Raw genomic sequence first — 21,153 nt, forward strand, 5'->3', positions numbered from 1 at the left:
AAGGTGCACAAATCACACTGAAAGTGGCTCTTTTATATGCATAAAGATTGATTAATTATGGTAATTACAAGTGGTTGTTGATTTATTCAGGCACTCAAGTTTCCACCACCCATAAACGTGAATGCCGTTGTTGAACAAGTTTCGAGTATGATGTTCAACAACAATCAAATAAATAAATGAATAGAGTAATAGCACCAATATTATTGTTAATAGTCATTAGATCTAGATCCTCTCTCACAAATGTCAGAAAATGAACTATGTGATTTGGTTTTATACTTGGCCACCTCAGTTTGCAGAAATTAAATTTAAATTAAATGTGATAAATCAGAATGAAGAAAATGTCTGTGGTTTTTCTGATTGTTGGGTGCCCTTGTCCTGTAGAATAGCTTAAACTCTGATCCTTTGATAGCAGTAATTCTCCAAGTCAGAACTAAGTTATTTACCAAGAATAAAGTAGTGTACTTTTATGAGCTTACAATAAAAGCAGGCTCTTATAAGCAGTGTATCTGAAACTTCAGTATAAAGAAAATTTATCAGGAATTTAGGTTGTTGGCAAGTTTTTGGGTTTTGGCTTTTTAAATGTTTTTATTTTGTTTGCTTGTTTGAAAAAGTGTTAAATTGTGAGGTGTATCCTCCTAAGTGGTGTTCATCACTGGTACAAACTTCCAAAGAATTCTTAGGCTTGGCATGTACTCGGCCCCATTGACAAGCAAGTCTATCAGGGTTTAGGGGCTAAGCAAACACTTAAGCTCACTCCTTTGCACTAAATTGGAAACTTGAACTGAAATCGTTTCCTGCATAAGCAACACTGAAATTCCTGTCTGAAATGGCTGTGTTTAACTTTTAATTTCTCCCAGAAGTGTTTGAAAACAAATCAGTGGTTCATTAATAGAACACGTACCAGTGCGGATGTGATTTGACTAAATTCAGTTCTGTGATCCTCATTACGAGAAATGGAAGGTTTTATTGCTCACACACCTTAATGTGATAATGCATTTTCGTATTTATATTTTTACATACCTGTTACATGAAACTGCAGCAGACCGACTTTTTTGTATTTTGATGGCTGTTAACCAAAATTTGCTTCCTGTCTGCTTAAAAAAGTAGTTCCTGTGATAAGATTGCTGCAGTGAGTAATAGTGCTGTCCTGGTAATGACCGTTTGTTGCCAGAACTATTTTTTATTTGCTCCTTATAAGCATATCTCCACATGCCTTTGGTGCGTGGTAATTTTGTACTCTCTAACACTGCCATTTCATCATCTTGGAAACAATCATGTGTATTTGTCTAAGGACTAAATACTAGTTTTCTGTGAGGAATGTTCACTTACAGAGCTTTTTGTTTGAACAGTGATACATCACCCTGTTGAAAAGTTGATTAGGTGCGGAAAATACAATGGCTGCGTTGGTACATTCATAAATAATACACGCCTTGCTCACCTGCCTCTTTGAATTATTTCACTGTTCGAGGATTGGCCAGGAACGGTTATAGTGAGGGCATTTTTACGAAGACCATAAGACGGCCATAAAGGGTAATATTTATATTAGACATTTTTAGCTTGCCTGAAGTACATTCGAAGTTTTTGTGTACTATGCTTCAAGCTTCCGCATCAAGTACAAGTTGAAGCAGTGTTAAATTAAATGTTAAGGGTGGTATCTCAAAAAGTAGTGCATGTATTTAACTCAAATTTGGTATGATATAGAGCACGATAGAACAGACAAGGCAGCTGGGATGTTCCATCATCGATGTCTTAGGTGCATATTAATCACCATAAATTACAGTTCACCTTGAAGTACATTCGTTTTTAGAATACAGTGCCTACTCTGTTTTAAACAGCAATAGTGTTTACCTGAACTTCTTAAATTACAAATAGTTTCTGTCAAAGTGAAAAACTGTGTTTGCGCATTTTGGCGGGATTCCATGATGTTTAGCTGTGGAACTTGAACACTGATTTATCTCCCTTCAATCTGCAGTCTTTAGGAGTGAATTATGTGAAATTCATGGGGCTAGAAATGCAGAAATGGTCAGTTTTTGTCAGTGCTTGATAAGTGCGACAGAGTGCAAACAACTTAACTCCTCTAAAATGTACAGTTTTTTTTTTAAATGGGGTTTATTATGGAATTCTGCATGTTTATACTCTTAAAGTTTCTGGTCTAATACTGTAAGTTTAGGAGCATGGAAATTATTTTAATAAAATGACGTCAAAATTGAACATGAAATTGTGTAAGATAAGACCAATATATTTTTGATCTCTAGGTTTGAAAGGCAAAGTGTGAACAGTTTATTGTGGTTTAGTTTTGGCTGCTTCAGTATTTATTTAAGAATGTATTCATGGTTATTGTTCTATTGAGAAGATTATCATGGACTTGCACATGTATGCTGGCTAGTGGTCTCTAATGTATTATGGTTACCGGTTCAAATCTGGGTCTGTTCAAATTGTCTCAGCAGCTCTAGCAGCTCAAAATATGGATCAGTAATTTAATTTGAAAGAATCCTTTCATGTAATCTTAATAAACTCAAAACTAAATATATTTAGACAAAAGCAGGTTCTTGGAGTGCATTGATTCTGTGTATCTCTGAATGTGCAAATGATTTTGCCCTAAATTTCCAGCTCACTTCTCACACCTAAAACTTTAAAAGAGGAAGTTTTAACTTCCTCGCTTGGCGTTCAGCATGGGGATAGTGCAATGACTGGTTAACCCATGTCAGTATAATGGCTCGGGCGGGGCGGCTTACTTACCTTCGGTAAGTCGTCTCAGTGAAGCAGCACTAGATAAAAGAGTGGTGGAAATCCATCCTGCAACAAGGAGGTACATTCCATACACCCTAAGGATTCCTTTGTCGTCATATGACTGAAAAATTGTTGAGCACGATGTTAAACCCCAATTTCTCACTCACTCCAGCTCACTTCTGTCTACCTTTTGAAAGCCTACACTTTCCACAGTGGCATTTATAGTACTGTACATGGTGGCGTTTTAACATTACATTTGTTGGCATTGGTTACATTAGTTGTCATTTTTTACATTAGTTTAGTGCACGTGTCTGCGCCTGCACCTGCATTATTTAATTGTGTCACTGGTGCTCTTATCAGTTGATATATATCATTGCAGTAACGGTAACACCTCATTTGGATCTGTGTGTCTCTATATATAACCATAGCAAAGAAAATCATCATACTTTAATGCAAGTTTCTGCTTTTTGCTGGAAAAAATGGCTATGGTGCACAAGTGACAAGTGTGCAAGTTACTGTAAAAAACTGGTTTACGTTGCATATTGCACAAAAATTGTGTTTTGTTGTACTCAATTAGAATATTAAACTTTTCTTGATAACGATGGGTAGAAAGAGGTGCGTGTGACGAAAGCCTCCACCCTTAACCTGTCTGTAGTGGAATGTAAATATATTAGATTTTGTATCATGATTTGGCTTGCTTGATTTGCAGGAATTGAAATGGAAGTGGTGGACAGCTGTGCTGTGAACAATGGTGGGTGTGCGCACACATGTACACATGGTCCAGGGGGTGCTGTGTGCTCATGTGACAAGGGTTACACACTGCAAGCGGATGCACGCTCCTGTGATGGTAATAAATACAGCATATACGTGGGTCTTCATAACCCTCATTGAATATTTACTCTCCAGAGTCATGTAAATTCACATCATTAAATACTAAAATATGCTATCCTGTGTTATAAAAGGAATGGAAAGCAGCTGTTTATTTCAAATTTTCATTAAAGCTTTAAGTATATGTAATAAGTCTGTTTGAGAGACTATTTCCTGTACTCTGGCTTGAGGTAAATAACTGTAATATATTTATGTAGAAATTTTAATATATTTGTGAGTTTTTGTGGGAAAATGCAATACTCAATGTATGGATTAGGTACATGTATGACATTTAAGAAAAAAGAAATAATCTGTATCTTGTATTTATTTATTTATATATTTGATTTGTGTTTTACCCCGTACCCAAGAATATTTCACTTATACGAATGCGGCCAGCATTGTGGCGGGTGGAAACCGGCCAGAGCCCGGGGGAAACCCATGACCATCCGCAGGTTGCTGGAAGACCTTCCCATGTACGACTGGAAAGGAAGCCAGCATGAGCTGGTCTTGAGCTCACAGCGACCGCATTGGTGAGAGATTCCTGGGTCATTAGGCCGTGGTAGCACGCTAACCAACTGAGCCACGGAGGCCCCCCTGTTTCTTGTATGATACGGGTATCTGAATTTGGAACAGTTAACATAGTAATGTAGTGTCTAAGATTTTACCATTTCAGATTTTAATTATGGCAATACTGTTGTTGTTTCTATGCTCAGACACAGACGAGTGTGACTTAGGGGAGAGCTGCTGTGACCAGGTGTGTAACAACAACCCTGGGGGTTACACCTGTGCCTGCGGGCCGGGCTTCATCCTTAACCCCGATGGCTGCAGGTGTGACGGTGAGTCTGAAATCACGGCAAAGTGTTACAAGTGGCTTACGTTGTCTGTATTTGTAATTCTTCCGATTAAAGGTGGTAGGATAATAGACTTATTTCATTCTGTGGATGGATACACAGTATTTCCAAATACAGCAAAATTTACTGTGAAAATTAAGGCCTGACAGCAACCTGTAGATGGCCTAGGGTTTCTCTGCCCAATTTCCTCTTATTCTTAATGCTGGCTTTCATGCTGTAGGTGAAATATTCTTGCATACAGCATAAAACTCCAGTCAAATATATAAATAAATCAGAATTTGCTTGCCATGGTAGAAAGGAAATAAAATCGTGTATTATGGGTGTGTGTTGAGAACATTTGTCTGAGGCTGATTTTTGGCATACGGGAAAACAGGGTTTTTGTATGTACCAAGCATGTATAAATGAAGGAAATACATGTGGAAGGGAAACAAGCCATTAAATCATGAAATAGTTGTTAAATACCAATTTGCAGAAAGTGAAGTACTGCCATGTGTTGGTGGATTTGTGAAAGCTTTCACTAAATCCTGCTCTTGTTGGGGTGATAAAGTGTAGTTTGAACAGAACTGGTGAGATGTGGTGTAATTTAGTGCCTCTGTCCTTCATCAGGCCTCTGGGTGTGGGGGTGAGGGAGAACTTCGGGTGCCCTACTGAGAGACATTGATATGTATCCACCCCCGGCTCATACAGAAGACCTTTTGTCCATAAGACAAAACCTGTGATCTCAGATTGCCCCGTAATTGGGGGCAACAGGGAGCAAGACCATGCTGAATTCATTCCTCAATTACAAAAACATATCACTGTGACAACCATGAATATATTTTCAAGATCACGTTATCACGTTATTTGCAAATTTACATCTTTCTTCAGCTGACCATATCCCTTTGTAAGAAATTCTCAACATTTTTAACAGCATGTGTTTCAGTCAAGGAAGACATTAAATCAATTCAAAATGTCCGGCAGTGATGGATCTCTGACAAGTTTTTGTAACCGATACTTTAGTATGCTATTAACCTCAAGCAAATTGGGCTTATAGCATACAGAAATCCTTACACTGGGTGACTTGACCCCGTTCTGTTCCCATGTAGTGCATGGTTCTAAGTGGAAGTATTTTTTTATCTCTTCTTTACACTTAATATTTTGTTATCAAAGTATCACCATTTAGGTTTCCTACATCTTCTGACAAATCTATTCGCAATGAGTGAAAAACTTGTCTGGATTTGCTTTTAAGACCATTTTTCTTTTCTCTTTCCAAATTTTCATAAATGGCTTAGTGAGGATACTCGGTATCATTAAAAAAAAATTGGTGCTGCGGAAAGGACAGCAATTTTTATGTTACCTTTTAACCTTTGACTTCATCCCAGACGATATGGTCAACCAGTGCAGAAAATGGACGATTTAACGACGTGCTACACATATGGTCCAAATGACAGTAGAACGCATCGTTTTCTTCTGTGATGTTGAAGTGCGAATGTGTACTTCATGTATGTTTTAAGAGCACGCGTACACCAATAACTCTTGACATGATAAAGGGAAGAAATTAATGATTTCACATTTTGAACCATCTTGATACAGACGGGAAAGAGTTTACTGAGTTCCCCATTGTGTTGCATGCAGCTTTCTATTTTTGTATATATACCCTGATTCCTCAACCTCTTCGCTTATGAACTTTCAGTGCAGTTTATGCACAAATTGTAATTTGATTTTGGAGGTAAAACTATACTGGTTGGGTTCAGAGCTTCACAAAAAGTATAATTTTATCGGTTAATACAGAATAAGCTTATGGAATAAACACCTTGCAAATATGCAAAAAGGCTGAAGAATTACAGTATATATATATATATATATATATATATATAGGCCTATATATTTTTTTTTTTTTTTTTTTTTTTTTTTTTTATATGTGAGGAGTGACAGCTCAGACTGTAGACTGGAATTATTTACAATTAAAAACCTGTTAATTTTAGACATTTGGATTACAGATAATTTTGAATTTATTCAGACTGATAGAATTGTAGAATGTCATGGACTTAACTGCATTATCGTGCCTCAACTATCAGTTAAGGCTGCCCTTTGTTGGATGTTACAGATTAGTCTAAAATTGATCAACTTTTTTGTTGACAGACATTAACGAGTGTCGCAGTGATAAGGGCGGTTGTGAACAGATCTGTGTCAACTCTGAAGGCTCCTTCCAGTGTACATGTAAACCAGGCTTCAGACTCGGACCCGACCTACGAAGGTGTATCGGTAAGGAGGAGATAACTCTTTTGTGTTGCCATTTCCACTTTTATAGCCCTTTTGGTAATTACCACTGTTTCTACAGAACTGCTTCACTAACAGTTATTAAACGTGTTCACCTGTTGTCTTTACCATAAAAAAGAAGCATATTGAAAGTGACTGACATTGTTTTGCCCCTTTCTGGCTATGTGTTGCTTTTTTATTGTCAACACTATTTGAAGAACTGTTTGCCCACTCAAGAAATCTTCCATATTTCAAACACCAAGCTTGATGGCAAAGTCTGTGATTCACTCTACAACAATGTTCGAGTTTCGCAACTATTTTTACCTTTTATTTTTGACTGAAGAAGCAGATTTTGCTCCTGAGGCTTGCACAATCTGTGCGGCAGCTTATTTCAGGTGTAAGCATAAATTGGAATCAATATTTTATGGTACACATAGTTCCTGACCTAAAGTTAAAACTGGAGAAATTTCTTCTTTCTGTAGCCTGTAATGACTTGAAGACATCTACTCTAATTTTGCATGCATCACATATTGGACTGTTGTTTCCTCAGCACTCACAAGTATTGTCCTGGAGCCGGTGGAGCGGGGTCCCTCTCGGGGTGACATTGTGCCCGTCCGGGGCGACCTCACCCCCCAGATCCGTTACCAGACCACTGCACGTCCCATCCTGTCTCTCACAGATGCTTATGAGCTTCAGCTACCCCATGAACTACCAGGCAAGATCAAGACAGGTGAGTGTAATCATACTGTTATTTTTCATGTAAAATTTTGAGTATGACAAAGCTACCCAATTAAGAGAGTTTCTAGTGTTCTTAGAAGTGGAATGGAAATTTGTAGGTAAATGGAAGGTAAATTTGCAGGATATCTTGCTACCAAAATGTGAGTTATATAATCAAAAGTAATATTTTATGATTTCACATGATTGAAAATAAAAGATTGAAGATGTATTTATTGATAAACCAGCTGACCCTTGCTCAAATGGTGTGACTTTGAATGTGGTCAACTAAACTGCTCTTTCATGGCAGGCAATAATATCTTGACTAATGAGAGGGCGAGTTCAAATCCAGTTCTTGCCAATTTAACTGGAAGTTAAAATCTGGAAGTCAGGTGGATTGTTTGCAGGTGATGGGGAACTCAATTTATCAAAAATATACAAATTTTATTTTCAAATGTACAAATAAAATACATTCAAATAAGTTATTGAAATATCGGGGGATGATCAGTTTTATGAAGGCATAAAGCAGTAACAGAATCTCTGTAAAATAAAGTTTACTGTACTGAAGTATATTTATCTCATACAGATACAACCAATTAAGAATTAATTTGCTATGGTGTCTAATTATATTATGGGACCAAACTAATTAATCAGTTGTAAATGATATTCTGTGAATGGTTACAATTTTATAAATGAATGACTGGCAAAGAGCTTCATGCATGGGTGCTGTTTTTGTTTCAACTGAAGATAATCAAACAAACACAACAGGTAATATGCGATCTAAGTCGGCATGTGTGTGTTGTGAGAATAAGCATGGTTTGTAACAGTTATCTCCCCTTTTGGGATTTATTGAAGGAATATGAGTTTTGAATTGAATTAATTCGTTTTCATATCATGTGTGCTGTGTATTGTTTTTTCGAGCAGATTGTTTATCCTATATGTGACATAAATTGGTTCATTTTTGACATAGTGGAATTTCTTTGTTGTTGCAGAAAATTTGTGCTAATATATTAATTCAGTCAGGCATGATTCTTATATTTAATTGCAATTATTGTTTTAGGGGCATGTTCATGTTTTTGATAAATAGCTGTAGAATAATTTCATTTTTGATACAGTATTATTTCTGATAGTTAAATATACTAATTAGTCAACATAGTCTCGTACGACCGAAGTGGACTGCAGATTTACATGTAAGTCAATGCCCAGTCAGAGAAGAAGTGTGAAGTTCAGTGTGAGAGATGTCTCTTTTTTGGTAGCAGTTTGATGAATTATAAAACCACATGTATCTGCTGAAAACATTCAGGACAAAACCTTGTTTTAAAGAGCCAGAGTTCTAGCTGGACACCAGTTAGTTTTCGTGTAGATGTAGGTAAGTACCAGTGCCTGATTGTAGATGCTGCCGAAGGTGCACATCTAATATTAGACTGAACAGCTTTGTGCCTTGCGGGTGATCACTTACACTACATGCGCTGTATGCTGTGGGACTTCTCTGTTTCACGCACATTGTACTTGCTATGCCTGACTTCCATATTTCACAAAGAAGACATATTTATGTGTGTATTGGCTTTTGGGTTAAGCTTTGTTGTTCCACAGAAATCCTCGTGTTTGCAAAATGCATCATTTCTTTGGGGACTGGGGTATGTTTTGGATGCCACATGTATTATATCTCTTGTGATACATTGTGTTTATCACTGAGCTTTATGTTGTATTGTGACATATACATTTTCACTTTATAGAGTATGCCACAGATGTGTCGACTCACTGAAACCTCTGGATATATAAACTGAATTCCCAATTAGTATATATATGCATACATTTTCTGTCCATATGTATATGCGAGATATGTTTGTCTGTATTTTTTTGTTGTTTTGTTTAAGATATACAGTACTGCATACATCAGAACGGAAATCTAACGTGTTAGACTCGTGGTAGATAGGCGATAGATAATCCTCAGACGAGGTAAAAGTGCGAGAGGCAGCCAGTAGATATGCAGTACAGAACCCAGTAACTTTCCGTTTTGATGTGGGCGGTACTGTATCTATGTTGTTATATTATAAGTATAATTCATGTATCTCATTATTCTGATAATGTCTTCAGCACGATTTACTTTCAGGAAAATCACAAGATAGCCATTTACAACTACTAGGCTTGAAAGTTCATATATTATCAGTTTAGTCTTTCTTTGGTGAGCTTTTTTTCTTTTGGTTTAATTGATTTTAATTGGAAGATCCCACTTTTATTCCATAGTATTAGGAAAAGCTGTGAGCCAGGTAGGCATTTACAGTTTATGAACCGATATTAGCAGTTTTTGAAATGCTTGGGTAAAACGAGATTTAAACCATGATTTTAGCAACATTTATTTGGCCGACCTGTAAGCCAAAGGAGACTTAAAAGTGGAATAAACTTAACACTAAATCTACTTTGTCAAATTGATCTGAAACTTCATAGTCAGACTTCTATATTAATTTAATGGTATTTTGTGGGATATTCACGCTTATTTTGTGAACATAAGACAAAGTTCTGTGTAAAACTAACCTTCAAGGAAGAACATTTTATATACTGATTCTGAGAGCTTTTTTTGATCAATTATGGTTGAAGTTGCAGGGCTAAGTTAAGGATTATGGTTGGTTCCTGCAAGTTATGACCACTGTTGTATTTACTGGCTGTTCTCTGATATATTCTTGAAAATATTTCTTGCCAGTCTTCAATCCAGAAAAGTATTTATGTATTACTTCATGAATGTGAAGCTTCAGGGTATGCATTGGACCACAACTTAGTTGCAACAGTTTTTCAAATTGATTAACTTCTTACAGTTTTAGTTGAACTTATAGTATTCAGGTATGCTTTGTAAGTGTGTATTGATGTCCTAGGAATCATCTTAATAAACTTCTAACAAAATGTTTATAAAGAGAAAAAATCTGATGACTGTATCAAAAGTTGAAGTAAATTAAGCATTAGCTTTAAAGTTTAATACGAATCCTGAACGTTGCCGGGTGTGGTATATCTTGTATGGCATGTGTTACTATGCATGTCTGTAGCCCACATTACAATAATTGTGTACTGTGTGTGTGAGTATTGTGTAAGGTTTCTTACTGGGCTCTTGTGGACAGAGTGTTTAGTGAGCCCTGTGAGAAATTGCCATGAGATACCTTGTACTGATGAAGTCACATATGTTTGCACTGATGTGTTTTATAAATGCTTTGCCATTTAAACAGCACCATTGTATTTTATGAGGAAATTATACTCAGCCTTCTAAATGACCAATCAGGTACAAAATAATGGAGTAAGCATTCTTTTTTATTATGGAGTGTTTATGTGTATATTTTTTCCTTCAAGAATGTAAATAAAGATTACTCTGGCTGTACATGGGAAAGTCTGTCAGCAACCTGCAGATGGTTATGGGTTCCCCCCGGGGTCTGCCCAATTTCCACCCACCATATCGCTGGTCCCTGTGGTATAAGTGAAATATTGTTGAGTACGGCATAAAACACCAATAAAATAAAAAAATAAATAAATACTGCCCTTTTAAATTTAACATGGTTCAACTTCATTAATTCAAAAGTTCAAAAACTTCATCAAGGATGCTTGATTTATTGTCATTGGAGTTTGCATTCTGTTAGATTTGTCATGAAGTGATACTCATTAGGTTTTTACAGTTTTAACTGGATCGCAGAGCTCAAAACAAAAGGCTTATTAAAACCAGAAATACTGACATGCACAAGTGTTGAAAACTGCAGAGTGTACCCCAGGTTTACTGTTTTCTTCACCCTATCGTACAGAGCTATCCACAATCAACATGTGAACCCATTTGGACCAGTTTTTATTCTTATGATACAACTCTTATTGTCAGTATAATGATTGTAATGTCAGGCTTTATTTTATACCTTTGTTGCTGTCATGAGTTGATTGTGAATGAGGAAAGGATGTGCTGCTAATGCAGCAAGTCACGAAGATGTACAGACAACTCCTAGCTCAGTTAATTAAAGACTTCTGTTGATTAGTTTTCCTGTTTCCTTGACAACAGAGTGTATTCAGGGTACTTTTGGTCCAAACTGCATGTACACCTGTGCGAGCTGCGCCAATGGTGGGCATTGTGACAAGACGAATCGAGGATGTGTCTGTACACCCGGCTGGAAAGGACATTTGTGTAATGAATCATGTGATGAGGTCAGCTATTTTGTTTGTTTAAGTGCATGTACACAGTAAGCAGTAGTTTTCAACCTGTGTCTGTGTGTAAGGGTAAATTTAAATGTACACAAAAACTTGTCAAATTGGGTGGATTTTCTGCTATAAGCTTCAAAAAAGATTTAGTTTGGCCATTTTGAACAGTAACATAATATAAATAAAGTTGTAAACTCACTCCCTTTAACCACATGAATTTTATTTTAAATTAAATTGATTAAATTGTGAAAAGTTACAGAAAGGTTGTCGCATTTTAATATATGAAACTGATGAACGAAATCTGAAGGTATTTCCAGATATGTTGAATTTCATTATCTGATATTTTTGTGCTCTATTTATTAAGTCTGACATTGTTCGATTTATGTTGTGAAATTATATTAAGGACTTTGAAATCAGCGAAACGAGACAATTCGTTTGATTATAGTACTACTTTAGTACCTAATTGTCCCTGTGCTCTTTCCCAATAGGGTACCTTTGGTGATGGGTGTAATCGGATCTGTAACTGTCAGAATGGAGGGCGATGCGACCCTGTGGATGGACGCTGTGTGTGTCCCCCAGGGGTGGAAGGGGAAAGATGTGAAGATGGCTGCCCCCCAGGTATGTAAGCCTCTCTAGGTGACACTTTCTGTCTTAACCTAATCAGGATCACACTGTTTGTACAGACAATATTGTGCCATTATATATTGCATAATGCTGCATATTTACTTCACCTGATAATCATTTTAAAATTGTAGGCACTGGTATAACCACAGGAACTGTTCTGGTTATTGTGGGTATCCTTTGGCTGAGTTGGGTGTCATATCTGTTGTTGTTGGCATAAAATTTGTCTTGCTACCATGGAAAAGTGAAAATACATGGAAAATAAACTGTCAGCTTGTCATTTTCTGAATGTAACTTAAAGTTTATCGAATGATGTTGTTGCCGTGAATATTAAGTTTCAGTCAAAGCAGAGTAGCAGATTCTGCTGCGTGAGAAAATTAAATGTACTGTGAGACAGCTGAAGTGGAGCTGTATTGCAGTATAGCTGCTCTGAGCAAAGTCTTTTTGGTGCTATTTTGGTGAAGTACCCAATTGTATTATTTTGCTGTGTTGTAATATTCTGTTTGCCATGGGCATGGATTGTCATACTTTTTACACTGGTGTTGCTTGTCATTCTCAGGTTACTATGGAGAGACCTGCCGCCGTCCCTGCCCTCAAGCCTGCCCCAGTGGTCACTGTAATCGTCAGTTTGGTTTCTGTGAGTGCGAAGCCGGCCGTTTCGGGCCATCGTGTAATCAGCGCTGCCCTGTGAACACGTGGGGGCCCAATTGTGTGAGACAATGTGACTGTGAGATGGCTAACTCCGATGGATGCTACCCTCAGGTAACCATGGCTACCACAGTGAAACATAACGCAGAGAAAAGCTCTAAATGCAAAGCAGGCATGCAGGCAGGCCTGTAAATGTGATGGAAGTTTAAACAAAAAGTATTTCGTAATGAGGCTGAATGCACCAGTTTATAGCCTCAGTTTGTGATGACTTTGCATCTATATTTACACAACATTTTAGATTTCTTTGAGGCCTGGTATCTGCTAAAAGAGAGCCCTCTCAATAGTTTGGGTATGTGTGAGAAATGGACTAAGTGTGCAAAACAGATTTGCATGTGTGAGATCTTTGTTGAGAAGTGAAGATTTAAATGTTTGGGACCTCGGTGAGAGAAGTAATATTGGGAAATTGGATCTGAACATGTCAGGTGAGAAATGAAGATTTAAATATTGTGAGAAAGTGAGAAATAGAGATGTGGGACTTGGGTGGGAAATTAGATTTCAACATACATATATCACACCTGAGTGGGAAATACTGATTAGGATGTTGGGAAATGACAAATGCACTTATTTTATTTTGTAGCCAGATATGAACTTTTGATTTGATTTGATTGGTGTTTTGTATGCCGTACTCAAGAATGTTTCACTTATACGACGGCTGCCTTATGGTGGGATTCAAACGGGCAGAGCCCGGGAGAAACCCACGAGCTTCCACAGGTTGCTGCCAGACCTTCCCACTTACAGCCAGAAAGGAAACGTGAACTTTTGTATTGTGGTGATACTACTGTTCAACTTTTACAGCATGGACGTTGTCGTTGTAAGCCTGGTTACCGTGGACGACGGTGTGACAAGCCCTGCAAACATGGCAACTTTGGGAAGAGCTGTAAACATGCCTGTAACTGCCCAGAGGGTGTGAAATGTGATCATGTGACAGGAGCATGTTTGAGAGATTGTCCCGCGGGAAGAACGGGTGAAAATTGTGACCAGCGTAAGTTTGTTTGTAGGAGTTTTTTCCTCAGATTTTCACTGTGTGGCAAATCTTTGTGTACAACTTAACCATATTACAATAAATTTGTGCAATAGAAACATCTAAATTACTTGTAATTGTGATTCCTGGAACTTAAGAGAAAACCATCCTATCGCTTCTTTTGATTGTATTCAGTCTTTTCAACAGTTGCTGTAATTAAGACTCAATCAGACTTGATTTCTTTTTCTTAAACTGCTTTGTCATAAATGTTTTCCCATAAGTAATATTTTTGATTGATTTTTAAAGTCTCTAATCATTTTACATTATTCTTAGTAATTAGAGTTGTCTGTTTGTTCATATTTAACTTGTAGCCTGTGATTACATCTGTGTGTTTGTGGTATATGTAGCTTTGTTAACACTATGTATCTGCTTTGTCTTCATTTATTTTGATTGGCTGTAATACTTTGACTCACTAATATGTACTGCCCTCTCATCTTGTCTGGATGTATTAATGCTGTACCATGGTCTTGTCATTACATTATAACATTATCATCAGCTGTTGTCCTCTCTTGGCGAATCAGGGACTGTTCCTTTGTTTTGTACAGAGTATTCAGTTTTGTTCTGATTGCCAATCATGCACTATTCCATTGTTCTCTATTGACCTGTTATAGAGTATTCCATTGTTCACTGCTAATCAACCAATCAATCATTCCATTTCTCTCTGTTAACCAATAAGGGACTACTCCATTGCCCACAGCTAACCAATCATGGACTATCCCATTGTCCTCTGCTGACCACTTATGGACTATTCCAATGTCTTTATGTGACCTATCATGGCTTATTCCATTTTCCTCTACAAACCATTCCTGGACTATTCCATTGTCCTGTGCGGACCAATCATGGACTATACTATTGCTCTCAGTTGACCAATAATGGTCTGTCCCATTGCCCTTTGCTAACCATTCATGGGCTATTCTATTGCCTTCTGTTATCCAATCATAGACTATCCCATTGTCTTCAGCTGACCAATCATGGCTTATTCCATTTTCCTCTGCTCACCTTCCATGGACTATTCCATTGTCTTCTTCTGACCAATTATGGACTATTCCAAGTGTCCTTAGCTGACCAATCATGGCTTATTCCATTTTCCTCTGCTGACTATTCATAGCTATTCCACTGTCCTGTGCTGATCAGTCATGGACTATTCCATTTTCTTATGCTGACCATTCGTGGACGCTCCCATTGTCCTCTGCTGCCCGGAATCATGATCCTCTGCTGCCCGGAATCATGATCCTCTGCTGCCCGGAATTATGATCCTCTGTATATTGGCTGTGGGCCTTTTGTGTATCATCTGCAGATCATCCGCAGATCATCCACAGACAATTTTATTACTCTTTGTACAAGGTTAATGAAAGGTTGCATGTTATAAACCTCTCTCAATCTTCATGGTATCTTTTGTGTTATCTAGTATATAATATATAACCCTTTAAATTGGTTGCTGCCCTCATACTTTTAATGATAAATTTAATTTGTGTAAGAAGACATTCAAATTTCAGACCCTTTGTACCTCTGTATATTTGTTGGCTATAGATATTAAACATAATTAGTATGTATACCCATGTGTTATATGCATGGAGTGTTTTGGCCATAGAATATTTATACACAGAATGCCATTGATTTAGCACCCATTGTTCCATATAGATTTGTGTGAATATGTTACTGATGGGGCCTGTAACAGATACACCCTTTTAACCACTCCATTCTCCTGCATCTACACTGTTCCGGTAATCCCCTGGCACTTTATGTAGCTATTATTTCAATGCTTCACTGCTGCAAGAAAAAACAAGCTGAGCTATGATAAGAGATATTTTCAAGTAACTGTTGAAGATAAACTTAAAGAACCATGCAAATGTCTTGCTCCAGATAATATTGCAGGCAGCACAGAAAACCTTTTTTTAGAGATTTTAAAATTTTTTAAAACTTAAAAACCTTTTGAGAGTTCAAAAGATGTATCAAAATTAATTCCTTCCTTTTATACTTGTATTTAAACTATATTATAGCATTTATTTAGTGGCAATGTACTTAGATGTACATGATAAAAATATTGATACGTATGCCTATACCATAATAGCTTTCTGCTTCCACTTAGTGACCAATCAAAGTAATGCATTTCCTCCAGTATTGAAATTTTACATGAACATGAACCTGCCATAGAATTCAAGTACAGTGTAACTAACTTCATTGTTTGTGTTATATGTAACATCTAAAAATGAGGTGTATTAGAGAAGAGATATGAATAACTTGGCACTAGTAATTAAAATGTAAGCTGTGCCAGCATGGATCTGCACAGATATAAACAAGGCACTTTGGACATGTATTACAAACTTTCACTTTATTGCATAATTGTATTCTTAGCATCTGACTAGTAGAATGAGTGTGAACAGTTTCCAATATCAGGAATATCTGCCTTTTAGTTTTAGATGCCTTTGAAGGCTGTATATCTGCACTTGTGTAGACAGGGTGTAGTGTAGATTTGCTGTGTCACCAGGAAAGAACATTGTATACACTATCAAAATATCTACCCAGCATGCAGTTCTCAAAGCAGTGCACTATGGGTAGCTTGTATGGGTAGATGTCACTCTACATACAGCTAGTGTATGTGGGCGTTGTAAGATGCTGTGTCACTGATGCTATAGCGCTAGCTCTTCATGGCTAATAACAGGTGTATGTGCGCCTTGAATGGAACGTTCGTCTGAACATTCCCACACTAAAATAACCACTGATAGCACGAGATGGTGAGAGACTGTACACCCAGGTCAGGTGACTGGTGCATGCTGGGAGTGGTTGGATACCGCTGTTGCCAGGAAACATGTTAACGCCAAAACTTGGATAATTCCAGCTTGTCACCACGGTCGATATGGTCGCCATTGCACCCATCGCTGTCATTGTGGCGACAGTCCTTGTCATCCCGAGACTGGGGCTTGTTCCTGTGAAGCTGGTAAACATGGCGAACACTGTATGGAAAGTGAGTTGCTCGGGGTTAAAGGTTAAAGGGTTTGGCTCTGGTCAGAGGTCAAGGTGATGGTCAAGGTAGAGCCCACAGTGTGTGTAGTTAATTATGAAGGACTTTTTTTATTTGGCTGTGTATATTATGTGCTCTAAAGAGGTAGTACCCATGTGAATGTTAATAAAACACCTCAGTACAAAAAAAAAAGAACAATAATAATATAAATTATGAATCATATGTGTCAGTTGGAGGGAAAAGCTACTTTTGTGGGTTTTTTTTGTTGTTTATTTTTTCTAATCCAGACTTTTAATTGTATTAAATATTCAGTGTCCTACTCTCTATTTTCCTATTACCTTTATTACCCAGAATCCTTTGTTTATTAATCTAATACCTGTGGTTGTCCAAAATCTCTGTAAACTTTATGAAACCTGTCCTGATTTTATTTACCATCTAGTTTACTCCTATTTGTTTATTATTTAATGAATTTGTTTCTGATTTGTTTATATGTCATGTGTCAGTGTCACTGTTGTAATTGATGTGTGCTTGCACATGTGTGTGCGTTTCAGTCAAAGGACTGTTTTATAATCCTTGTATGTTTACATCAGTTTGTGATATTACAGTAGAACTAGTGTACTGTAACATGCAAATTGAAAGTTCCATTTCAACCAAAGGAAAGTTAATTTCTCCCTCTCCGCAAAAACAGAAATAATTTTTTATGTGTGTTTGTTTCGAAAAATATTAAACCAGAAAAAAAACTTACATTTTCCTACTAAAACTTCAGTCCAAATAAAGCACAGAAAAGTACATGGCTATTGTAGGAAAGAATGGTATGAATGAGGTAAGATTGACGATGAGGAAAAATAATCAATCAGTCAGTCAGCAACTTTACTTTGCAGACTGTCCTGCGGGCTACTGGGGCATCAACTGCGCTGAACAGTGCCAGTGTAAGAACTCTGGGGAATGTGACACTGTGACAGGAGAATGTATCTGTCCTCCTGGATATTTCGGCAGGATGTGTGAAGAAGGTAGGATTTTATTTGGATTAGTTGCAAATTCCAATTTTTCTCTACCAAAAGTTGACAGTTGCTCAGTCCATCATTTAATATTTCTAAGATTTGAACAACTTGTCTGTGTTACAGAGTGTCCAGATGGTCGCTATGGAGACCAGTGCCTAGGACAGTGTCTGTGCGAGAACAATGGACGCTGTAACCCACGTGATGGAACATGTGTCTGCCCCTCTGGTTGGACAGGTCAAGTCTGTGACCGACGTAAGCTTTTTGTGGATATTTATTGTCAATTTCCAAGCAGCAGGAAATGGTAACTCGTTGGTTAAGAGCCTAAATTTAAATGAATATGCAAGTCCGTCCAGTATCATTTTGGTTAACTTCATAAAGTTGAGAAATAATCTTGACATACCAGCTTGTTGATCATGATGTGTAAACTTAGCCGATGAATGAAAGTGTTGAATCTGTATAGAATCTGTATGAATTTATGTAATTTCTATATGTGATAGAAATTCGTACAAGTTTCATTCATGTAACTTAATACCTCTTTGAATAAAACATTGAAATACAACACATTATTTTTTCTAGTTTGTAAACAGCGTTGTTTTTCTGCTTTTAGCTTGCCCTCCAGGAACTTATGGCCAAGATTGTCGGGACAAATGCCGTTGTCGTAATAGCGCGGAATGTGACCACATCTCGGGAGAGTGCATCTGTGCGGCAGGCTGGCGCGGGCCAGGCTGTGATCAGAGTACGTGCTCAGCATCTGTTGTAACATTTCAGTTGTATACACACATCTGCCTTTTTCCATGTACAAAGATACACGTTAATAAAATGTGTGTGTACTTCTAATTATTTCTGAGAAAACTTGGCAGACAGAACTAAGAACAAAATGCTGGAAAAGGCTTTGTACTCAGTTAACCTTGATTTCAATATTTGACACCGTCTTTTAGTTTGTGCCATGAATAATGACTGTTTACTATGTAATTCTCTAAGGCAGTGACCTTTTGTCGTCTGTGTAGCTAAGAAAAATTAGTTCTAAGGTTTGGCAGTTTGTTAGAATCAACGAACATTTTGATTGGTTTGCAGAATGCATCTCAGGCATGTACGGACCAGGCTGCAGTAAGAAGTGCATGTGCCAGAACTCAGCGGAGTGCGATCACATCAGCGGTGCTTGCATCTGCTCGGATGGTTGGCGCGGTCTGTACTGCGACAAAGCTTGTCCTCAAGGCTTCTACGGAATGGAGTGTCGCAGCGTCTGTAACTGCGCTAACGGCGCCACCTGTGATCATGTGACCGGGGATTGTCATTGCCCACCAGGGTGGGAAGGGGACCTTTGTCGTCGTCGCTGTCCAGATGGGCGCTGGGGTCAGGACTGTCAGCAGTCATGCATGTGTCGCCATGGTGCCCAGTGTGACGGTGCGACAGGACGGTGCATCTGTAGGCCAGGATGGAGAGGAGCAAACTGTGAGGAGAGTGAGTACAGTTCAGCTGACCTTCTGAAAAAATGTTGCAACCCAATTTTTTGCCTAATTAATAATATTAATAATTCCTTTTTGCAGACATAATAGTCCAAATCACAAATTAAAAATAAAAAAAAAACATTTTGAAAACTGTAGATTTGCAGGTTAAGCTACATGACCATTGTAGATGCACGTTATTGTAATACCTTAGTGATAAAGCCTCCTTCTCCAGGTAATGAATAAGCCAGTTCCGAGACAAAGTAAATAAATCCACAGTGTTAAAAGATTGAAGTCTACTTTTAAAACCCTATACAGATTTTCTCATTCCTTCACCAAAGGAGTGCATTTATGGAATTAATGGGGAACAGAGTACTGATGTACTAGGCCTTCAGATGTTAACTTGTATGTTTTAAAAAAAAGTTTTGATGAAAGCAAAACATTCAAGCTTAAAATTTCTCGCCGCAAAGATCTTCTGTGTTGACTTGAAAATGGCTTGAGCTGTATGGGACGTCCATGCCTGCCAGGGTGTAAATCACATGTCAGACAAGTTAGGTCACAGGGCTGATGCCATCCTCCTGTGGCTTGGTTGTGTGATCATCTCTGCTCCAGGCTGTAAGATCATATTCATGCATAACTGACATAATGTAATGCAATTTCTCATCAATCAGATAGGTGAAGTAAATTTATTGTTTATTTATATACAGGTGAAATGTCAGGATTTCCTTCACTGATAAATGTGATATTTCACTTAGTTAGATATCACTTTTGTCATTCCATCTTGATATTTCACATCCTGGCATACTTACGTCTGATAAAAAATAACTTTGTTTTATGACGTTCCAATCTGAGTTCAGTAACATGATGTCATGATACATTTCTAGTCAATTTTTTACATTCTTATGTCACGCAACAATGAGACACGATATCATACAACATGCCATGTACAAGGTCACGCTATATACACTCAACATTCGTGTCACGTGGATAATAATTTCCATCTTTCATGATAAAAATAGTTATGGTGTTCAACTCTCACTGTGGTATATCCTCTATCTATTCTATTGGTGGCTGAAAAATGAAATACTGTGCCTGATACGTGTTAACCAGGATGTTGATGGAGGAAATGAGCTAATTTTATCACTTTGTAATCATAGAATTTATGACAAAACTGCAATACAGTGTTCTGTTTCTGATGAAAATGTATTAACTTGTAATGTGGAAACTCTTACACTGATTAAAATTTTACTGAAAAAAAAGAAGGAAAAAAAAGCACAAAAAGCAACGAAAGTTTTCTTCTTGATCTAGGTTGCCCTCCTGGTTACTACGGTGACGGTTGTCAGCGGAGATGTGCTTGCTTGAATGAGGCTACATGTGATCCTGTTGAGGGGTTGTGCAACTGTACAAGCGGCTGGAGGGGAGCATCCTGTGATGAACGTAAGTCTGCTGTCTCTTGTTATGTTAGCTGAGTAAAAGTTTTGAGGCTTTACTTTTACCTGTAAGTCACAGTTTGTCACATGGCCAGAGGCCTGTCTTAAAGTTATGTCTTGGCCCAGCTCTTAAGTGAAGGCATATTTATATTGTTCAAACAAAAAACAAACAAAGAAAAGAACAGGATGGACAAAATGTTACAGCTGTTTTGTGAATCAGCAGCCCTAGGCCAAACCATTAGCAACTGTCTGAAGAAGTAATACAGTAACACATTTGAATACTGTATTGATAATAAACAATGTGTTCCAGCAGGAGAGGGAAATAATATGATAGATAAATCATGTGGGCCACAGGATTTTATTTCCTACCCAAATTCTGGAAACCAATTTTGTATTAGCTCTTG

At 37.6% G+C, this 21,153-nt stretch overlaps 1 protein-coding gene across 1 annotated transcript in view; it reads left to right on the top strand.

The window, feature by feature from the left end:
- LOC135475119 (multiple epidermal growth factor-like domains protein 6) overlaps positions 1–21,153 on the top strand; it is a 125,689-nt gene that overhangs the window by 100,764 nt on the left and 3,772 nt on the right. The window contains exons 13-27 of the mRNA XM_064754871.1: positions 3,440–3,577; positions 4,311–4,433; positions 6,570–6,692; positions 7,237–7,416; positions 8,148–8,168; positions 11,425–11,567; positions 12,050–12,179; positions 12,742–12,944; positions 13,686–13,872; positions 16,751–16,876; positions 17,755–17,883; positions 17,998–18,126; positions 18,482–18,610; positions 18,949–19,335; positions 20,628–20,756. Coding sequence (XP_064610941.1) covers positions 3,440–3,577; positions 4,311–4,433; positions 6,570–6,692; positions 7,237–7,416; positions 8,148–8,168; positions 11,425–11,567; positions 12,050–12,179; positions 12,742–12,944; positions 13,686–13,872; positions 16,751–16,876; positions 17,755–17,883; positions 17,998–18,126; positions 18,482–18,610; positions 18,949–19,335; positions 20,628–20,756 — 2,277 coding nt within the window. The remainder of the gene's footprint in view (positions 1–3,439; positions 3,578–4,310; positions 4,434–6,569; positions 6,693–7,236; positions 7,417–8,147; positions 8,169–11,424; positions 11,568–12,049; positions 12,180–12,741; positions 12,945–13,685; positions 13,873–16,750; positions 16,877–17,754; positions 17,884–17,997; positions 18,127–18,481; positions 18,611–18,948; positions 19,336–20,627; positions 20,757–21,153) is intronic.

The sequence above is a fragment of the Liolophura sinensis genome, chromosome 9 (assembly GCF_032854445.1).
Source record: "Liolophura sinensis isolate JHLJ2023 chromosome 9, CUHK_Ljap_v2, whole genome shotgun sequence".
NCBI lineage: Eukaryota > Metazoa > Mollusca > Polyplacophora > Chitonida > Chitonidae > Liolophura > Liolophura sinensis.